The sequence below is a fragment of the Manihot esculenta genome, chromosome 1, assembly GCF_001659605.2.
Source record: "Manihot esculenta cultivar AM560-2 chromosome 1, M.esculenta_v8, whole genome shotgun sequence".
In the NCBI taxonomy this organism is placed as follows: domain Eukaryota; kingdom Viridiplantae; phylum Streptophyta; class Magnoliopsida; order Malpighiales; family Euphorbiaceae; genus Manihot; species Manihot esculenta.
In genome coordinates this window covers 31,023,390-31,040,885 of record NC_035161.2, presented here as the reverse complement: position 1 = coordinate 31,040,885, position 17,496 = coordinate 31,023,390, and the positions used below count along the sequence as shown (strand labels likewise).

Genomic DNA, 17,496 nt, shown 5'->3' with positions numbered 1-17,496 from the left:
CCAAGTTATAGAGAGTACAGTTCTTTTTGTTGTAAAATATTTGTATTTCAAAAATTTTAAATTTCATATCGCTTGGAAATAAGAGTTTTACATTAATTTATTAATAAAATTTCATATTTATAAAAATCAAGTAAAAGGTTGGACTGGACCCACGAGATAGAATTAAAAATTCAATCAATATATTCATTAAATATAATATTAACAGAAGTTTTATGAAATTATTTTTATACCCAACCCTATCTGAAAACTATTGTTGACTCTCTGTTGTTACACACACCTGCAAATTTGTACTTTATTATTATTATTGTAAAGCTGCAATGCTATCCTTTCGTAGCCATTTGTCTACCAGAGTCCAGTTCCTAAATCAAGCAATATACATGCAAACAGTTTATCTTTGAACTTTAATTCGGAACACATGGAATTGAATATATAGAAGATGTAGAATTGGTTAATGCATGCAGCAGATCCTTCATATATATATATATAAAGGAGAAGAAGCTTTTCTTGTTTTGGCATTTTTGGGTTGTCTGACCTTTTTCATTATTAAATTTTTGGCGTATTTTCCTTGTCGGAGTGTGTCTGCTTAGGTTTCTTCCTTTTGTGGCTGATTAATCAGAAAGTTGGCAATCACATGTACATGTTGTTACTTATGTAAGCATCAAGCAGACCACATGGTACAATCATACATATTCCCATTTCTAAACAATATATCTCGGATCCACCCATAATGTCCTGTCCATTCCAAATTTTAAAATTAATGAATATTCAGTACTGATCTATAACTGCGATTTTGATGGAAATAATCTTGATAATTAATAATTTTCTCTTAATTAACCTCTACGGCTCTTGACCAAGCTCATGTACATAAGTTCAGGGAGGCGAGATTGTATTGGTTCATACGTTTGCAGCAGTGCCTATAACAGACTGCCCGCCAGCAAGGTTTCTCTTCCTGCTAATCTTTGTTCGGCACTCCAGCGTAGTGAAAGCAAGCAAACCTTCTGAAGCGTAGCTGTGAGATCCATTTCCGCAGCAAAAATGCAGACTGACCCTTTCATTAGACAAAAACCAAAAACTATATATGTGGAGGAAAGGGAAAACAAGGTCACCCTCCTGAAGATCTGGCTCCTTAGGATCATCAATTACTTGCAATTAACCCCATTTTGAAGTTTTCTCATCTCATTAATCTTTTTTACTTCAGCTTATAGACGATTTTTTTTTTAAATAATCTATTTAATTTATTATTTAAAAATTTCTAATTTATAAATTCAGTTACTTCATTGAATAAAATTTTAAAATAACTTGGGTATAGAATTTAAAATAAATTTCAATTTTTGGATAATATTAAATGAAATTTTAATTAAATTTAAAATAATATTAAATATTAAATACATTAAAAGAATTTAATCCCACGTAAGGGTAGTCCTTAAAAGTTACGTGGTATGCTTCATTAGTAAGAAATTATATTATGAAATCATGACTTTTATATACTTTTTATATGAAATGACCAATTAAATATTATTTTTAACATAGGACCAATAGTATACTTGATAAGATCAAAGTTTCTTCGCTTTTTATGACGTAAGGATCCAATATGCTTAGTTGAATAATCGCATGAAGAGATCAAATAAAATTGTAAAATAATTTATTAATTATTTATATTCACCTATAATTAACAGTATTTTTAAATTGTTAGACTTTAATGATCAAAAGAATTATAAAGTTGACACTTTACATAAGTAGAGCATTTTTTTCAAAAATTAAAAAATAAAATTTATTTTTAGTTACTTTGTCACACTTTAATTATCAAAATTAAATAATTGTAAAATTATTATTTCGAAAAATATATATTTTATTTCAAGTAAGTTTGTAAAATAATAAAAAAATTATAGAGAAATAATTTTTTTTTAAATGTTTTAATTGTATAAACTACCCACCACTCGATCCATTTGCTTTCATAGTAACGGGTAACAGCATACTATGCACAAGTAGAAGTAACCGCCTCCCTCTCTTTCTCTCTCTTTTGTTTTGTCGCGCTTCTTTGATCATTTAGTTCTACGCGCCGTCGTGTCAATTGGCACGCGCCGCTATCTTCCCTCTATTTTTAACTTCTTGCCCTTTTTCCTTTTCTTTCGTTCTTTTTTCCTTATCTTCTTTCCACTTTCTCTATTTTTCTCTTCTCTTTCTTTATACTTTCTTCTTTTCATCTCTCTTCTCTCTGTAATCACCATCACTGCTATCTCCACCAATAGCACCCCACCACCTGTAGCACCACTTCTCTCTGATCACCATCTCTTTCTCTCTCTCTCTCTCTCGTTTCTGTCTATGTCTAAGATCTGAAACTTCAGAGGAGGGAGTGGGCATCAATAATTTTATGAATCCACAGCTCTGATGATTACGAGATGGGCGGAGTCACCTCATCAATAGCTGCAAAGTTCGCTTTCTTCCCGCCAAATCCTCCCTCATATACTGTCGTAGAAGACGAGTCCACCCCCGGGAGGCTAGTCATTCCGGAGGTCCCGAGGAGGGATGAGGTTGATATTTTGAAGCTCCGGACTCGACGAGGAAACGAAATAGTGGCCGTTCATATAAAGCATCCTAAAGCATCAACAACTTTGCTATATTCCCATGGAAATGCAGCTGATTTGGGACAGATGTTTGAGCTCTTCGTCGAGTTGAGTAAACGCCTTCGCATTAATCTCATGGGGTATATTAACTTCTTTTCTTTTCTTTAGTTTACTATGATTCTTTTATGATTTAGTTATATAGGTATACTATAAAACTTGGTAGGTGTTAGGTGTTGCTTAATTTGGTGTGATAGATGCACTTAATCGGTTTCTGAATTAATCGTTCTGAAATAGTTTAGTTATTGGAGAGACTTCCCCCCTGAGAATGTCGAAGAAGTAAAATTCTTTTTATGTGTTTGTTAAAGAGAGAATTTGGTTTTTCACGTCCGCAACTTGTTCGATGGAGTTTCTGTTACAATCCTTGCTTGGTGGAGTATAGTCTGTGTTTTGGGAGGTTAACTACAAATATTATTGTAAAGTGAATTCAAGTGGTAATTGGAAAAATGAGTTCTAGTTTTATCAATGCTACCGATAGGGCTATAAACTAACTGTGTATGAACAACTTGGTGGGGTTTGCACATGTAATTTCTTTTGCCATTGAGCACTTGTTTGCCATTGAGCACTTGTTTGCTATTGAGCACTTGTGTGGCGATACAGGATAGCTTGAGCCCCTGCTTTCTTCTGTTTCCTTAAAAAAAGACTAATTTCCTGTTTGGGGAAAAAAGGTTGCTGTAACATCATTTTCAAGTATTAGGAGACTCTCATATTGATATGAAAGTTTTTCTATATGAATAGAAATTTTGCAGAAATTTATGGAGTTTCAGCTATTTTTAGGATCATGTAATGGAACCCCTAAACTAGGTGGAGTGCTGACAAGACTTTAGGAGTGAATGATGGTGCCAAGGAGTTTTAGGAGGTAGAAAAGTTCCAATCTTCCCTTGACATTTATTGGGCAGTGAAGAGTAATATACATATATGCAATTCATTAAAACAAACCCATGAGTGAAAACCTAATAATGATTTTCCATCATGAATCACCATAAAAAAAACCCAGAGAGTATGCTGTTTTACAGAACCTGGCAGCATCTGTACCTTTGACCACAATCTCATTTTCTTTTATTTTTTATTTTTTATTTTAACTCCTAACTTAACCCTACCCTTACACAATCCTTAATCAACGGGCAAGGGACTTTCTCAATTGGATACAATTAGAAAACTTTAACATCTGGAGAGATTGCTAGAAAAGTATTTCACTGCTGTCTTAAGACCTTCTATGAACAATGTGAAAGATGTGGTTGCGTGATAATTGACATTCTGATCTTGGATGTGTTGTTTGTGCACTTCCTTGGCAGGATAATGAGAGAATTCATCCTCTACTGGAAAAAAGGAATCTAGTGTGGCAGGGTAGAATCTGTTCAATTCAGGGCTGCCTTATTCTTTTTAGAATGTCAAGATCTTTTTCTGCCTTATTATAATGCTGATGGTTCTTCTTCTGAATGTTGTTTTTGCATTTAGGGATTCCACAAGTAGATAGAAAAGTTCGACTTAAAGAGATATTTCTTTATATTTTCTATTTGTTTATTGCAAAATAAAATATTAGCTTTCAGAGTCCATGGACTGCAAATGTAGCAATAGAACTCCATCTTACAGGTGATTCCATGAAAGTGATCTTTTTTCCCTTTTCTTTCAGATTGCAGAACTACTAAGGTCTGCCGTTACGAATAATAACTGCTTTATGAAGAACATGTATGACTAATCAGCTTGACCATACATGTAAAACACATATTTTGTATCAGTTCTGCTACTCTTTCCTGATGTTAATTTGACAACAAACTATGAGACTGTTCCATGTAATATAAATTCTTACAGTGCTAAAATTTTTTATGAATATGTCTGGCTAACCAGATTGTCCATAAACGTAAAAAACATATTGCTTCCGACAAACAGAATGCATTTTGCTTGAAAAACTGACTAGTATTGATGCTCTTGATGCTTTTCTTTTTAATCTCACTTTGGAATTTTTATTACATGTTTGGCTTTGGGCTAATTTCTTCTCTTGTGTGCATGGTGTTACCCAGGTATGACTACTCTGGATATGGACAATCAAGTGGAAAGGTTAGATTTCAACTTTCCCCATTCTTAGTTCCTAATGATTGACAGAAAGTTTTATGCATGCTATATTTTCTTTACCAGATTCACGTGCCTTTTCGAATATCCACCTTTTATTGCATTCTTAGATGTCTTTGTTTCTATATGCAGAGATTTTAATCAAAATTTGAAGCCCACAAAAATAGGTCATTTTATTTTGTCTTTACTCTTTCTGATTCCTTGCATTTTCAAAATGGAGGATTTTTTTCCCACTTTCATTTTTGTTGGATAACTCGTCTAGAAGATTAAATGATTGTTATGGATAATGGATATGCCAAAATTATTCTTCAATAGAGTCTAAATATTAAAGAAGTCTCTTAGCTATAGCAGATTATTTTATCAATAATAAACAAATTGCATTTAACTTGCAGTTTCCTTTCAAATTTCTTTTATCAAATCTGATGTAGTCTGTGAATTAGATGTCCACGTGTCAATGAGTGATCAATCTGCACAGAGAAATCAGGTGAGGTAGATGGCGCCTAGTGATAGCCTCTCCGTCGCTCATATCAATAAAGAACTTAATATGAGAATAAGAGAATGCAAGAGCTTGATCAGTATTCTAGAGATGTGTATGTGTAAGGAAACAACCATTGCTACAAATATGGAAATGAAAGAATATTATAGACATTACCATTAATGCTAAGCTTATGAGTCAATAATGACTAGTTAATTATTAGATAGTCAAATGGAGCATCCGAGTATTGAGTATTAATGATCAAACATCCAAGTGTGAGTGTTGCTACTGAGTGTGACATACTATGTCTATTCCAAGTCATACAAATGTCAATCCGATTCTAAACTTGTTCCGAGTCTAACATCATTCTAAGTTTTTACTCCGGGCTTTGAAATGCCGAATGATTGGAACACCAAGTGATTTCACACTTGGATCCCAACAAGAGTGACACATGGCTAATCGAGAAACTGAGCCATATCAATATCTTAGAAGTTTCTTATCGTCATTGCTTGTATAGTGTATTATGATTGTATTGACCTTCACTATATAAGGGATTTCTCTTTATTCAATAAAACAATAATTTTAAATACAAACATATTTCAGATTTAAGACTACTTCATTAACGAGTTTGAGGTGTTAAGAACTCCCTCCAATGAGCTCCCCCCTTGTCCATCTTCCTGCGATAGAGAAACATAACAATGATCTGGAATTGTTCTGCTTCTCTGTTATAATTAATATTGTCAAAGTGTACATTGGATCATTGAGTGGATACGGCTTGTAGTTGTGCATGCGTAACATATGAAAGTATTATTAAACATTATCACATGTGTATCAATTGACTGACCAGATTCTTGATTGGGATTCTCTTTGTCTTTCTCTCTCTCACACATACACATTTTAGAAATTATAGTTATCTTATCTATGCTAAAGGTTTCTGAAAGGAATGGGAACAGTTTCTGAGGCACTATTATGGGAGTGATTTGTCTCAATTTTACAGCTTTATCATTATAATTTCCATTTCAAATTTTAGTATTAACAGGACTTGGGCATTTGGTTATCATTAATAATTCTATAACCCCTTTAATGTTTTTCCTTATGGAACTTCAGCATTAATTTTTATTTCAAATTAGGGTGGTCAATTACTTGTATGAAATTTTTTCTGTATCTTTTGTCTTTCCCTCTCTCTCATTATTATATGGAACCTAAGTGGCATGTCACAACAGCAGCAACTATAGCTATAAAGCCTTAACTCCAAACTAGTTGCAGTCAGTTATGTAGACTGCTAAGAAAAATTTCTTGAACATTAAATGTGGACATAAAACTTGAATTTCTAACTTGTAAAATCAAATGCTTTACATTTTAAGCTTCAGTGTGCCTGTGGTGTTCAACTCTTTTGTGGACTTGATAGTTGATGCTAAACATTGAATTGCCTATGCTAGTTTGGAGTTAGACATCTCTGCATACTTTGGAGTTGATATACAATTTCCAGTGTTCCTTTGGAATTATCTGACACTGCTCTTAACAATCTCTGTTCTTCTGAAACAGCCAACTGAATGTAATACATATGCGGATATAGAGGCTGCATATAATTGCCTCAGAGAACAGTACGGGGTGAAAGATGAGCAATTAATACTGTATGGTCAGTCTGTTGGTAGTGGACCTACTGTTGATCTTGCTTCACAGTTAACAAACTTGAGAGGTGTGGTTCTACATAGCCCAATTTTGTCTGGAATGAGGGTATTATATCCAGTCAAGAGGACGTACTGGTTTGACATTTACAAGGTAATGTTTGTGAGAGCAATTAAATTCTATTGTATATTTCTGCTTTATTCTGCATATGAGAACTTATATTACTTCTTTTCAGAACATTGACAAAATCGGTATGGTGAACTGTCCTGTTCTGATAATTCATGTAAGTATTGTTTCCCTTGTCTTCATTTGTCTCCTTGTTTGGGCTGCTCAGGACATAATTTTATGCACCAAGTTGGCTGATAGAATGCAGGATGACTTGTCAATTATTTCTAGGTGTTCTTGTTTTACTTTATGGTTTTATATATTTAAATATTGGCAAACTTTAATACTTGTCTTATAGCCTTAAGGAGATACTAATACACAAACTCTTTTGAAGTATTGAAAATGTGAAGAATTTCTGGTTGGAGTTACAACCTGAAACATATATTATTTGAGCTAGGAATGTAGGAAAAGAAGAGCTCTTTTGAGCTATTGTGCTCCTGCCCCTGGTGGTGATCTAAAATCAATTTAGATCTGCTTAGCTGTTCTTGGTATTAATGAAATGGTAAATTAGAAATCCAAGTGGCATTATGGCATGCATGATACATATCTAAAAATGAAAAATTACTTTTTAGTCCCCGAGGTTTAACGTAATTAACACTTATGTCCCTCTATTTTGACGATCCAACGCTTAGGTCCTTACTTTCTACTCCATCCAAACTCATAGTCCTTCCATCCAAAATAGCCGTGTGGGACACGTGAATTAACAAAATTGACCCTATCTAAAGACTCATGATTTCAAAATCACGAAACCTATCCCTCTTCTCCGTCTCTCGCGCGCTCTCTCTTTGTTGAAACTTCTCTCTTTGTTTCTATCAAAACTTCTTCTTCTCTCTCGTGCTCTCTCTGTCTGCTGTTTTTTAAATCATCATATTTAAGCTGTAAATGGCTAATATCATGTTAAATATTCCTATAGGTTTAGTGCTGATCCAGAAACATCTATGTGCTTAGTGCAGCATGAAGGTGGTCCCTGTGGCGTCTTAGCAACCATACAAGTAATTCATTGATTTCTAATTGTGTTGTTTTTCAGTTTTTGGGGGTGGGAATTGAGGTGTACGTGAATTCCTAACTGATTTAAGTAATTTACATGATAGCTGTCCTTTTTGTTGTCATGTAATATCGCCACATCTATAGCACAATCCTCTTGGTGTGCTCAGTGTAAATCCTACATGCTTCTTTCGTGCTTTTAATCAGGCTAATTTATTGTCAATATTTAACTCCATGGTGGATTTGTTTTTGTCAAAATGAAGTACTGAATCAGTATATTGTCTACAACTTATTGGAGTGGGCAATGGGTTTGATATGACTCCCTTTTAATTGCAGGAATTCTCATTGCTCGTAGTTATCATATAAGTTGTCTGTCAAACAGTTTATTCAACCTCTATAGAACTGTTTTGATTTTCTGACCTATAACCATGTCCTGCTATTTTCAACAGAAAACTAGAGATATTGATAGTAGGAAATGAACTTTGCAAAAATCAATGTCTTGCTGTAAGGTTTTGACACATCTGGAGTTCACATTCTTCCATGTTCCATCCCATTATTTAGCAGACCCACTTGATATTGATATAGACATTATTCTTATCAATGATGATTCACAACAATGGCCGAAAGGAAATAGAGAAACTATGAGAGAGAAGAAAGATATGAGGAAGAAAAAAAAAAGGAGAATCAACGATGTCGGAGAGATGGAAATCAAAAGAGGAACAAGTTTATTAAAAGTATTTTTGGAAAAAAATGTCACCTCTCACCTTAGACTCTTTGATCAAACGGTTATTTTGGACAGAAGGATTATGAGTTTGGATGGAATAGAAAGTGAGAGATTTAAGTGTTGGATAGTCAAAATAGAGAGACAGAAGTATTAATTACGTCAACTTTGAGGACTAAAAAATAATTTTCCCATCTAAAAAAGATGTTTTAATGGTAAATTTGGGATGCATCTTTGGCGTGAATATAATGTCAAAATCCATACTTCGTCATTGTTGTTATTGTTCGCTTTATATTTTGTGTTGGCATTTTTATATTTCTACAATATTCATCTGATACTCTCAGATTCCGCCCTCAAATACTAATTATTTTGACAATATTATTGAAGTGAATTAGGGACATTGTGATTATGATGCTTTCTTTTTTTCTTCTTTCCCAGGGAACAGCAGATGAAGTTGTTGATTGCTCCCATGGGAAGCAGCTTTGGGAGCTTTGCAAGGAGAAGTATGAACCATTATGGATAAGTGGTGGTGGACATTGCAATCTTGAGCTTTATCCAGAGTTCATCAAACATCTGAAGAAGTTTGTGTTGACAATAGGCAAATCAAAAACAGCTCCAAATGGTTCTAAGAAAACAACAGTAGAGTTGGAAAATGAGAACAAACCGTCTGAGAGTGGAACATCAGATACTTTTGAATTGGTTCCTGACCTTCCAGAAGTCTCTAGAAATAGTTTAGATAGTAGGCTTGAGAAATCCAAGAAGCCAAATAAACCTGAAAAGTCACGGATGAGCACCGACCGTGTTGATAGATTTAGGAGAAGTAAAGGCATGGTCTGGTGATTGCTTATACTAAGAGCTTCTTCTTCAATAAAATGTGTAGGTCCACTTGAGGAGGTAATTTATTTTTCACTCTTGCTTTTGTAACATGCATCAAATTTCGTACAAAGAAGTCTTGAGTGTAATTTTTTATTTTTTACATAAATGTCGTATCTGTATGTATCTTTAGAACCCGAATCAAATTAAGCTAAATCTTGCATGTTAACTCTCCTGTAAAAGCAGGTTCTCATTGAAGATGAATATATTGTATGTAATATCACTATCACGTTTTAAAAGCTTTATAGTTTTAACTTCTCTCGGTAGTTTTAGGAAACACAGAGTATACAGGTGATTAGTAGGTCTTGGGCATCAAAGACTTCTTGCCTATGGTCATTTACAGTGATAAAGAAGAATGGATTCATTACTCGTGATATGGTTGAAATTCAAGGCTTCTAGGCTTATGTTCTTTATTTTGCATCGGCCTAGATGTTACTTGAGGAGGCTTTATGTTGATATCAGGGCCTTCAGCACATCTGGGTAAGACTTGAAACAGTTTTGGTTTATCATCATTGGCTGTTCAACTAAGTGATCTTCAGCTTGATTTTCCTTTGGTTTCTCCAAATCCCCTAGAACACATGACCCACTTTAGGAGATGCAATGCGTGCAGAACGCGAAATGAAAGTGAGCAACGTAAATGAAAGCTTCCAGGACCTTGATACGTCAATTGCTGCTCTCAAAGACAATTTTATCGAAATCAATTATCCATTTGACAATTGCCTAGTATCCATGATAATGAAGAGGATTTTGACATTGGAATCATCTAGTTCAGAGGCGTTGGGGTCCAAATCCAATTGACCCGGATACTGTGGCTGCCCTATCTAGGCTTCCAACTTAATTGCACTTCATTAATGTTAACATTAAGAACTTCACTAATCAAATTCTTATCTAACGTTGAGATGAACTGTTAGAAAAAAAAAATTAATTAAATTAAATTTTTTATTTCAAATGAAAAATTAATAAAAGGAAATTGAATTTTGTCATAAAAAAGTGCAAAGTTTTCTAATGAATCTAGAAATTTAATTGATAAATTGTCCAATAAGCCCCACAAAACCCATACGAAAAACGCACCGTCCATCTCTTTGAAATTAGTATTCGACAATTCCATTCATCACAAAATGATGAAATTAGTGATGCTCCTATACTATCATTGCCAATCCACCAACGTTGTAATTTAATAAATTTTATTTTTTAAGAATATAATATCTTAAATAGAATTTATTATTAAATATTAATAATATATAATAATAAATATTAAAATATTTTTAAAAAAATTTATAATTAAATTTAAAATTTTTTAAAAATTATTTTACTTCTCTTAATAAACAGTGAATTTATATAAAAAAATATTATTTTATAAAACAATATTATACAATAATAATATTAAAAATTTTAATATTCGCATAATTTGTAACAGACGACTTATTAGATATGTTTGAAATATTTGAAAAATTATACAAAGAAGTCGTAATCATATTTGAAAAATTAGATTAAAATATCTAAAACGTGAGTCTCAGTTTCCTGACTTAATTGGTTTCAGAATTATAAAATCATTATAATATATATCTTGAAGTTCTTAAAAATACATTTTAATGTAAGATTTTGCTGAATTTTCTAAGTGGGTGTTATATTTTGACTATTCAATGCCCTATAGCTTCCGCGTACCGAGTTTTAATTTTTCCTGCAACAAAAGCTTGGAAAATAATTATGCTGCTTAGTGACCACTGCAAATATTATTTCCAATTTCAACTCTAAATTTGGATTTGATAGCCAATTTTTATACCGTTCCTGTAGAAGCTTCCTTTGCAAAATTTCTTCCTCTTCTTCTTCACTTTGTCAATTGCAGCCCAGTTCATCAACGTCAAGTTTGATTTCCTCTTCCTTCTTCTTCTGTTATATGTAAACTACTATATCCATCTCGCTATGTTCCTGTGAAACTGGAACTTCATCTCTTCCCAAACATGTCTTTGATTTTCATCCTAACCATAACCTTCGTCTGCTCTCCTTTTGTGTCTTCCACCGATGAGCGATATCAGAACTGCAGCGCGAAATTTGATTGCGGAAACATTACAAACATTGGCTATCCTTTCTGGAGATCTGACCAACCTGACTATTGCGGCCACCCAAAGTTCTGGCTGAATTGCACCGATGAAGCGGCACTAATCACCATCCAGAATTTAACTTACCAAGTGCTTGAAATTGATAGCGACACACATAATTTGAAGCTTGCTAGAGAAGATTACATAGGAGACATCTGTCCAGACCTCCTTATCAACACCACCTTGGATTCCTTTTTCAATTACGCTTCCGATGCTCAGGATGTAACTCTATACTATGGCTGCCCCATGCTTTCAATTCCGTTTCCGGGAGTTATAGGGTTTTCCAATCAGTTTAACTGTACGTTAAACAACACTGAACAGAGAGGTTTCTATGTAACAAGGGAAGTTGACCTTGGAAACTTCAATTCTACAATAATCGGCCTCTTGAATTTGTGTGAAAATAGGGTTATTGTTCCTGCAACTCAATCAGCCATTGCGCCTGTGGAGAGAAGTCCAACAGAGGGGAATTTGGTTACAGCGCTGGAACAGGGCTTTGGGTTGCAGTGGGATGTGAATAATGCCGTTTGCGAGACGTGTAATTTGTCCAAAGGAATGTGCGGTTATAATACGACTACTAGTTCATTCGTTTGTTATTGCGCTGATCAGCCTGAGCAATTCAGTTGTAGAGGATCTACAGCAAATCAACCCGAATCATCAGGTGCGTCGTCCTAATTTTCTTCGTTTTTTTTCTCGGAATATCACTCGTTACAATGCTTAAGATTAGAATTATCTAAATAAAAATCCTTCAAATTAAAATCTTAAGCTTAAAAACATAGATGAGTATGTAATTTATTTATTTTTCACCATCAAGATGCTACTATAATCACTAGCTAACAAGATAACAAAGTTTACAATGTAGACTCTATTTGCTCAGAAAATTGTTTAGTTATTCAAACTAGAAGAAAATTTTCTCTTATTATATTTTTTTTTAGGTGAAAAACTCAAATTAATTGCACATAATGTGAACTGGGAATTAATTCAAGGATATTGCAAAAGATTTTTTTTTTTTATAATTACTTTTTACTCAAACTTAAAATTTCACCGTCTTGAAAATAATTTTAATTTATTAAATCTTTTTTTGAGTAATTTTTATTTTCTCCTTGGACCAGTGGTAAAAAGTTCTTCCTATTTAATTATATTATTAATTTGACTGTTTACTGGAAGATTTTGATTTTTAAATATTTTCTAAATTAATATAAATATCATTGTCAAAACTTACTGCTTGTCTAGTACTAGCATACGTCATTTGCAATGGGTCGTATTTTGACCACATCAATTTTTTTTTTTTTATATCAATGCAAAAGCATTTGCGATTAAAATGTATAAAGACGTTACATTTTAAGAAAAATAAAAAATCAACTAAATCTAGCATTAGAACATAAAATCCAACTTATAGCTAAATTAAATTAGTCCAAATCAATCTAGGCAAGACACCAGAAATATAAGAAGCGATAGGCGGAAAGAAATGGCCTTAGGATGATGTAATAGTATCGCCATCAAAATTTCACAGTGAATAGGTACAGCGAAATCGACACAGACATCGCAATCCACTGTAACCCATTATCAGCAATTGCAACACCCACTATAAGGAGGACAATAAACAGACCAAAATTTCAGCATCCAACCACACCAACACCATCAAATCTAAGAAGCATGCAATCACCTTAAATGTCTTTTCAACAGTAAAAATAAAAATAAAAAAGCAAACAAAAAAAGCAGAGACGGACTGCAACCAGTCAACAACCAACAAACCACAGCTAATCAAGTCTTTATATTCAATGTTTTGGCATTCCAGTCTTGTACAGCCAAGGAGTCACCTTAAGGAGCAACTCAGTACTTGGGTGCCGATACTCACCGACTCCTAGCATCCCGTCAACAATGACAGCCACAGCTAAAATCTATACAGTGATGCAGCAACCTCGGATAAGGGAAGAAAACAGACATCGAACAAAATAATAACCCATATCTTCAAAGTGACCTTGCCAATTACGACCAAAATCTAAAGAAAATGAAACAAAAATAAAAAACTATAAATAGAGGTGTCATCAAAGTAAAGTGACACACTTCGCCACCGCTCCGCTCTCTTCTCTTCTCCATTCTGTTTTCTCTCTTCTCTAACACTTTTCTTCCTACTGTTGACCGCATCAATTTTACTTCAAAGCTAATTAAGTCACACTTCCATTGAAAACTTCAGCCAATTCTATCCTCTTCAGGTGGTTGGGCTGAACATGACATAAACTCTAGCCCATTACAACATGACAGCCAATTCAATCCAGTGTTGTGCGTGGCTTCATGCACCGTTACAACCCTTCGACGTTCCCCACATGTAGGCGTGAGTTCATCGCCGACAACCTTTTCCAGCTATGCTTTCCGACGTTTTCTCCATATCGCACCTCTAACCTGACTAGTTACGAGTTTTAGTTTTGAGTTTCGTTACTTGGATTCTCTGTTATAATATTAAATTTATTTTTGCTTGTATTTTTTTAGATAGTTGAAGGAAAGAAAATAACTACTAAAGTTAACTTGAGTATCAGAATAACCTTCTTTTCTTATAAACTTTGATAAACTTTGATGAGATCAATTATCTTGCTTGGTCAATATCTATTAGAATCTCGTAGATGAAGGTTTAGAATCCCATTAATGAAAGTTGTATACTTAATTAGAAAATGATGTAGGTAATCATTTAGGAGCTGATTGAGGATTATATACTATAATCACTAGTTGCCTATTTTAGGATTCTTTCATTTATATAAATAGTCCTATGTATTTAATTAAATATATATGAGAAATAGACAGATTTTTCTCTCAAAAACTTTGTTTATTATGGTATTGGAGCTAAGCCAAATAACATTCGCATGATTTCTCTGGAGAGAAAATAGATATAGTGTTTCTCGAGGGTGTTAGCTTATAGGCGAATTTGGAAGGGAGAGATTAAAAAAATATTGTACTCGAGCATTAATTTTTTCAGCTATTAATTATATATAGAGATGTGTAAAAATAAATACTTTTATCCATACTTGTACATAATCAATAACAAAAAATTAATACTCGTATTGATACGTATTTTCCTTGGCTATTTCCATACGGTGATTGATATTGTCTGGCCCAGAGGATAACCCATCCACCGACCTACTTTTCCTTGGTAGTTCCCATTGCCGTTGAGTGAGAGTCTTCACAATGGCAGTGTCTTTCTCACACACCGGGGCGTGGGATCCTTTCTGGTGACATTTTCCAGCTGTTCTCTCCAATCAACTTTCTCATCGGGCCAATTATTATAGTGTAAATCTAGCGACAACTAATTATAGATTCAGGAAATGCCAAAAAAAAAAAAGCGAAGAAGGAATTTGTGAAGTAAAAATTTGAAAGCTTGATTAGGGATTTACACAAATTATTATGAATCAAATTAGGAAGTACAGAGTACAGATTCTAGGCTAATTTCTAAGACCCTAATTTGTGATACATATTATAGGATTCACATAAGGAAGAATATCTCAACAATGGCAAACTATTCTGTATGATGCACAATTAGACACATGATGAGTAATAAATACCAATCAGCTGCTTGCAGTTGCACGTTTCTTGCCGTAAGAATCTAGTTAATCGAATTCTACAAATATAAACTATATGAATACTTCGATTTAGAAAAAAAATCTAGTTGACTTTCAAGGAAGCGTACATTTTAAAAATCATACATGATCTTCATTTCATGCATTTCTTTCGATGCTGACTATAACCTCGTTTTTTTGTTTTGGTCATTCCATTGAAGTGGATGGATAATTTTTTGTTTCAGAAATATGTCCAAATTGAAAGATATCGACATTCATGTATTAGTTAATGTTTTCGGATCTCATGATGCTTGCAGGGCCAGCCGGCAAATATAATAAAGTTGTACTTGGAATAGGTAAAAGATTATGCCCTTCTAAAGACGCATTTTCAGAATTTCAATAATTCTAAGCCAGATTAGTAGCCTACAAAGGAAAAAGTCTGAGTAATATTTTGTTCCATTCCAGGACTTGCCATAGCAGCTATCACTGTTCTGACCATTTTCTTGGGATGGTACTATTGTTTCAGAAGACGAGGATTCTGGAGTGGCAAGGCACTGACATTACAACGGAAGAATAAAACACAAGCACAAAATATAGAGACATTCATTATGAACTATCACCGTCTCATGCCGAGGCGATATTCATATTCAGAAATAAAGAAAATGACAAAGTCATTCACTGATAAGCTAGGTGAAGGGGGATTTGGAGGTGTCTATAAAGGAAAGTCACCTGATGGTCGTTTTGTTGCAGTAAAAGTCCTAAATAAATCCATGGGTGATGGAGAAGAATTTATTAATGAAGTTGCAAGTATTAGTAGAACATCCCACGTAAATATAGTTATCCTTCTGGGGTTTTGCTACGAGAGGGATAAAAAAGCTTTGGTATATGAGTACATGTCAAATGGATCTCTAGATAAGTTCATATATAATCAACGTTCTGAGCAGAGAAACTGTTGTTTAGACTGGAAAACATTATATGGGATCGCAATTGGCGTTGCTAGAGGTCTAGAGTACTTGCATTGTGGTTGCAATTCCAGGATTGTGCATTTTGATATAAAACCTCAAAATGTTCTTCTGGATGATGATTTTTGTCCAAAAATATCAGATTTCGGCCTTGCAAAGCTATGCAAGGGAAAGGAAAGTAAAGTGTCAATCTTGGGTGCAAAAGGGACTGCTGGGTATATAGCTCCAGAAGTATTCATGAGAAGCTACGGACGTGTTTCTTACAAGTCTGATGTGTATAGTTATGGAATGATGATTCTTGAACTATTTGAAGGAAAAGATGACATTAATGTCGGCGAAGCATCTCAAAGCAGTGAAATGTATTTTCCGGATTGGATTTATAAGAAACTTGAATTGGGACACACCTGTTCACTTCATGAGAATATGACAGTTGAGGAAGGAGAGACAGTGAGAAGGATGGTCATTGTGGGCTTGTGGTGCATTCAAACCAATCCGTCAGATAGACCATCAATGACAAGGGTGATAGAGATGTTGGAAGGCAATCTACAATCCTTGCAAATTCCACCAAAACCCGTTTTGTTTTCTCCAATTATACTCTCAGATTCCTCTGCTGTATCATCAACAACATATGAGCAATAGAGGTTGTCATCACTGAAGTTGAGCTTTTTTTTGTTTTGCAATGAAAGTATTGCATTAAAAAGTCTAATGGGTAATAGCACATAATACATATCAAGGCAAGAGAAACCAAACCAACACACATTTAGCCTAATCCACAGCATAATAGAACAGAAACCCAAACCCAAAAACACAGTCCAAATCCAAAATAGTGGACAGCCAAGGATTTCAATACGACTGATATTGCCGCCCAACTGACACCGCCAAATATGCATCTCGCTGGAGATGAAGAACAGACCAACCGACAATCCAGAGACCCAAGCGGTATTCGAGAACCATCACAAATTAACGAGCAGAGAATTTAACCAAAACCCATAAGAAGAGAGGAGGCAACCAGAGATGAAAGAGTAAAAGAGCTAAGTCTGTGATGCACAAATCACACGAAAAAGGCTGCCAGAACCCCCAGCTACAACAACAAGAGGCTTCAAGTATCCAGCACAATCCAGAGACCCACCGTATGTCAGACAATTACATCTGATAGTATTATAAAAATGGGGTTTTTATCAAAAAGATGTGAGGGAAAAATTTTTTGTTAAACAGGAGTGGGAGAGATTTTATTTATTCAGTAGGGGTGAATTTGTTAAACATATGCGGCAGAATAATTTATATATGTGTTTAGTTTAATAGAATTTGCCAAATAAGACAGCTAACTGCTGTGTTAAATAATTGATTTAGTA

General features: G+C 34.2%; 2 protein-coding genes across 4 annotated transcripts; both read left to right on the top strand.

Annotated features, from left to right (window-relative positions):
• The first annotated feature begins 1,958 nt into the window (after positions 1 to 1,958).
• LOC110631323 (alpha/beta hydrolase domain-containing protein 17B) lies at positions 1,959 to 9,707 on the top strand. 3 transcript variants are annotated; one of them, XR_006350972.1, is made up of 6 exons: positions 1,960 to 2,704; positions 4,643 to 4,679; positions 6,712 to 6,948; positions 7,031 to 7,078; positions 7,874 to 7,952; positions 9,104 to 9,243. XR_006350972.1 is itself a non-coding variant. In XM_043957365.1 (5 exons), exons 1-5 carry the CDS (start codon positions 2,400 to 2,402, stop codon positions 9,186 to 9,188), a joined length of 702 nt encoding a protein of 233 aa, XP_043813300.1. In that variant the 5' UTR covers positions 1,959 to 2,399. The 3 variants fall into 3 exon arrangements, 2 of the variants coding, with proteins under 2 accessions (XP_043813300.1, XP_021634793.1); XM_043957365.1 differs by lacking the exon at positions 7,874 to 7,952 and having other exon boundaries at positions 1,959 to 2,704; positions 9,114 to 9,188; XM_021779101.2 differs by lacking the exon at positions 7,874 to 7,952 and having other exon boundaries at positions 9,104 to 9,707.
• A 1,491-nt stretch (positions 9,708 to 11,198) lies between these two features.
• On the top strand, positions 11,199 to 17,450 carry LOC110631314 (LEAF RUST 10 DISEASE-RESISTANCE LOCUS RECEPTOR-LIKE PROTEIN KINASE-like 2.1). Its single transcript, XM_021779090.2, has 3 exons — positions 11,199 to 12,295; positions 15,500 to 15,538; positions 15,648 to 17,450. The coding sequence occupies exons 1-3, from the start codon at positions 11,500 to 11,502 to the stop codon at positions 16,781 to 16,783; spliced, it is 1,971 nt and encodes a 656-aa protein (XP_021634782.1). The 5' UTR covers positions 11,199 to 11,499; the 3' UTR covers positions 16,784 to 17,450.
• Positions 17,451 to 17,496: the final 46 nt, after the last annotated feature.

Coding starts and splice junctions, on each gene's coding strand:
- LOC110631323 (XM_021779101.2), top strand. CDS start 2,400: ATGGGCGGAGTCACCTCATCAATAGCTGCAAAGTTCGCTTTCTTCCCG. Junction 4,680..6,711: donor ATGGACAATCAAGTGGAAAG/GTTAGATTTCAA, acceptor CTTCTGAAACAG/CCAACTGAATGTAATACATA. Junction 7,079..9,103: donor GTCCTGTTCTGATAATTCAT/GTAAGTATTGTT, acceptor CTTCTTTCCCAG/GGAACAGCAGATGAAGTTGT.
- LOC110631314 (XM_021779090.2), top strand. CDS start 11,500: ATGTCTTTGATTTTCATCCTAACCATAACCTTCGTCTGCTCTCCTTTT. Junction 12,296..15,499: donor AAATCAACCCGAATCATCAG/GTGCGTCGTCCT, acceptor TGATGCTTGCAG/GGCCAGCCGGCAAATATAAT. Junction 15,539..15,647: donor TAAAGTTGTACTTGGAATAG/GTAAAAGATTAT, acceptor GTTCCATTCCAG/GACTTGCCATAGCAGCTATC.